General features: G+C 47.9%; 1 protein-coding gene across 1 annotated transcript; it reads left to right on the top strand.

The window, feature by feature from the left end:
- Nucleotides 1-276: 276 nt before the first annotated feature.
- LOC119279333 lies at nt 277-812 on the top strand. The gene is made up of 2 exons (XM_037560605.1): nt 277-408; nt 615-812. Exons 1-2 carry the CDS (start codon nt 277-279, stop codon nt 810-812), a joined length of 330 nt encoding a protein of 109 aa, XP_037416502.1.
- The last annotated feature ends 207 nt before the right edge of the window (nt 813-1,019 follow it).

The following is a 1,019-nucleotide window of genomic DNA, read 5'->3' as shown; positions in this document are numbered from 1 at the left end:
CCGGTGAAGTGCTTGTCTGCTTGATGTGTACGTACTACTACTACTTACAGTAGAATAGAACGCTGCAGGAACTCCACTTGTAGCACGTACGCGGTACCTGACCTGACCGGATCGGAGTCCTTTTTGTAAGTACTCCTATAAAGTAGCACTATATTCGCTGTAATTCCCAACCCTTGATGATTATTCGTTCAAGTTAATCTCCTCGGCGAAGCGACCGATCGAGATACAAAGTTTTTCGACGGATCGACCTCGATCCTCCCTCCCTCCGTCCTGCCCATGCCGGCGTACGATGTGCGCTGCAGCTTGCTCTTGCTGGAGGAAGGACGGCTGCCGCTGCCTTCGGCCGTGGCGCCACAGCTCGTGCCAAAGCCCAAGAAAACCAACCCTCCCTGGGTCCGCGCAATCAGGGTACGTGTTAAGCCATATACTCCCTCCGTTCCAAAACAGATCACTCAACTTTTCAACTTTGTATTAACTTTTATTAAAATTAGTACAAAGTTGAGTCATCTATTTTGGAACGGAGAAGTACATGTTGATCCCATGTCCCGCAATCGAAAGTTTTTTTTTTTTCGAGGGAGCCTCACAAATTCCTTTTTTTCCCCTTGTACATGCAGGCGTTCGGCAACACGGCATGTGTACTATTTATAGTCTTCATCTTGGGGTTCATGCTTCCACGGAGCAGGGACAAGAACCACCTCCGCCTGTTCGTCAACTGCGCCATCCCCGTGCTCCTCTCGCTTGGCTTCCCTGTCATGGCCTATATCCTCACCATGGACGTTGATGATCAACCCCAGGGCGCATGCAATGCGTGATGCATGCCTTACTTGTATTCCGAGCCTTGCAAGCAAGCCAAGCCTCTTGGATGCTTAGTAAAGGTGATCGTGCTGCCATTAGCACATAGAAGTAATCCTAGAAACAGATAACTGCCAAAACTTATTGTTAGAAGGGAGAGATGAAGATTGGTGGAATAGTTGGTTGTATTGTTTGAGCCTCGTGGGCATATATATATATATATATAT

This window comes from Triticum dicoccoides, chromosome 3B (genome assembly GCF_002162155.2).
Source record: "Triticum dicoccoides isolate Atlit2015 ecotype Zavitan chromosome 3B, WEW_v2.0, whole genome shotgun sequence".
Taxonomy (NCBI): Eukaryota; Viridiplantae; Streptophyta; class Magnoliopsida; order Poales; family Poaceae; genus Triticum; species Triticum dicoccoides.
Note: the sequence above shows the minus strand (reverse complement) of the source record. Positions and strands in the feature narration are given on the sequence as shown.

Excerpts from the sequence above, each read along its gene's own strand:
- LOC119279333 (XM_037560605.1), top strand. The coding sequence starts at position 277 with ATGCCGGCGTACGATGTGCGCTGCAGCTTGCTCTTGCTGGAGGAAGGA. Across the intron at positions 409-614 it reads CCTGGGTCCGCGCAATCAGG|GCGTTCGGCAACACGGCATG; the intron begins GTACGTGTTAAG and ends TTGTACATGCAG.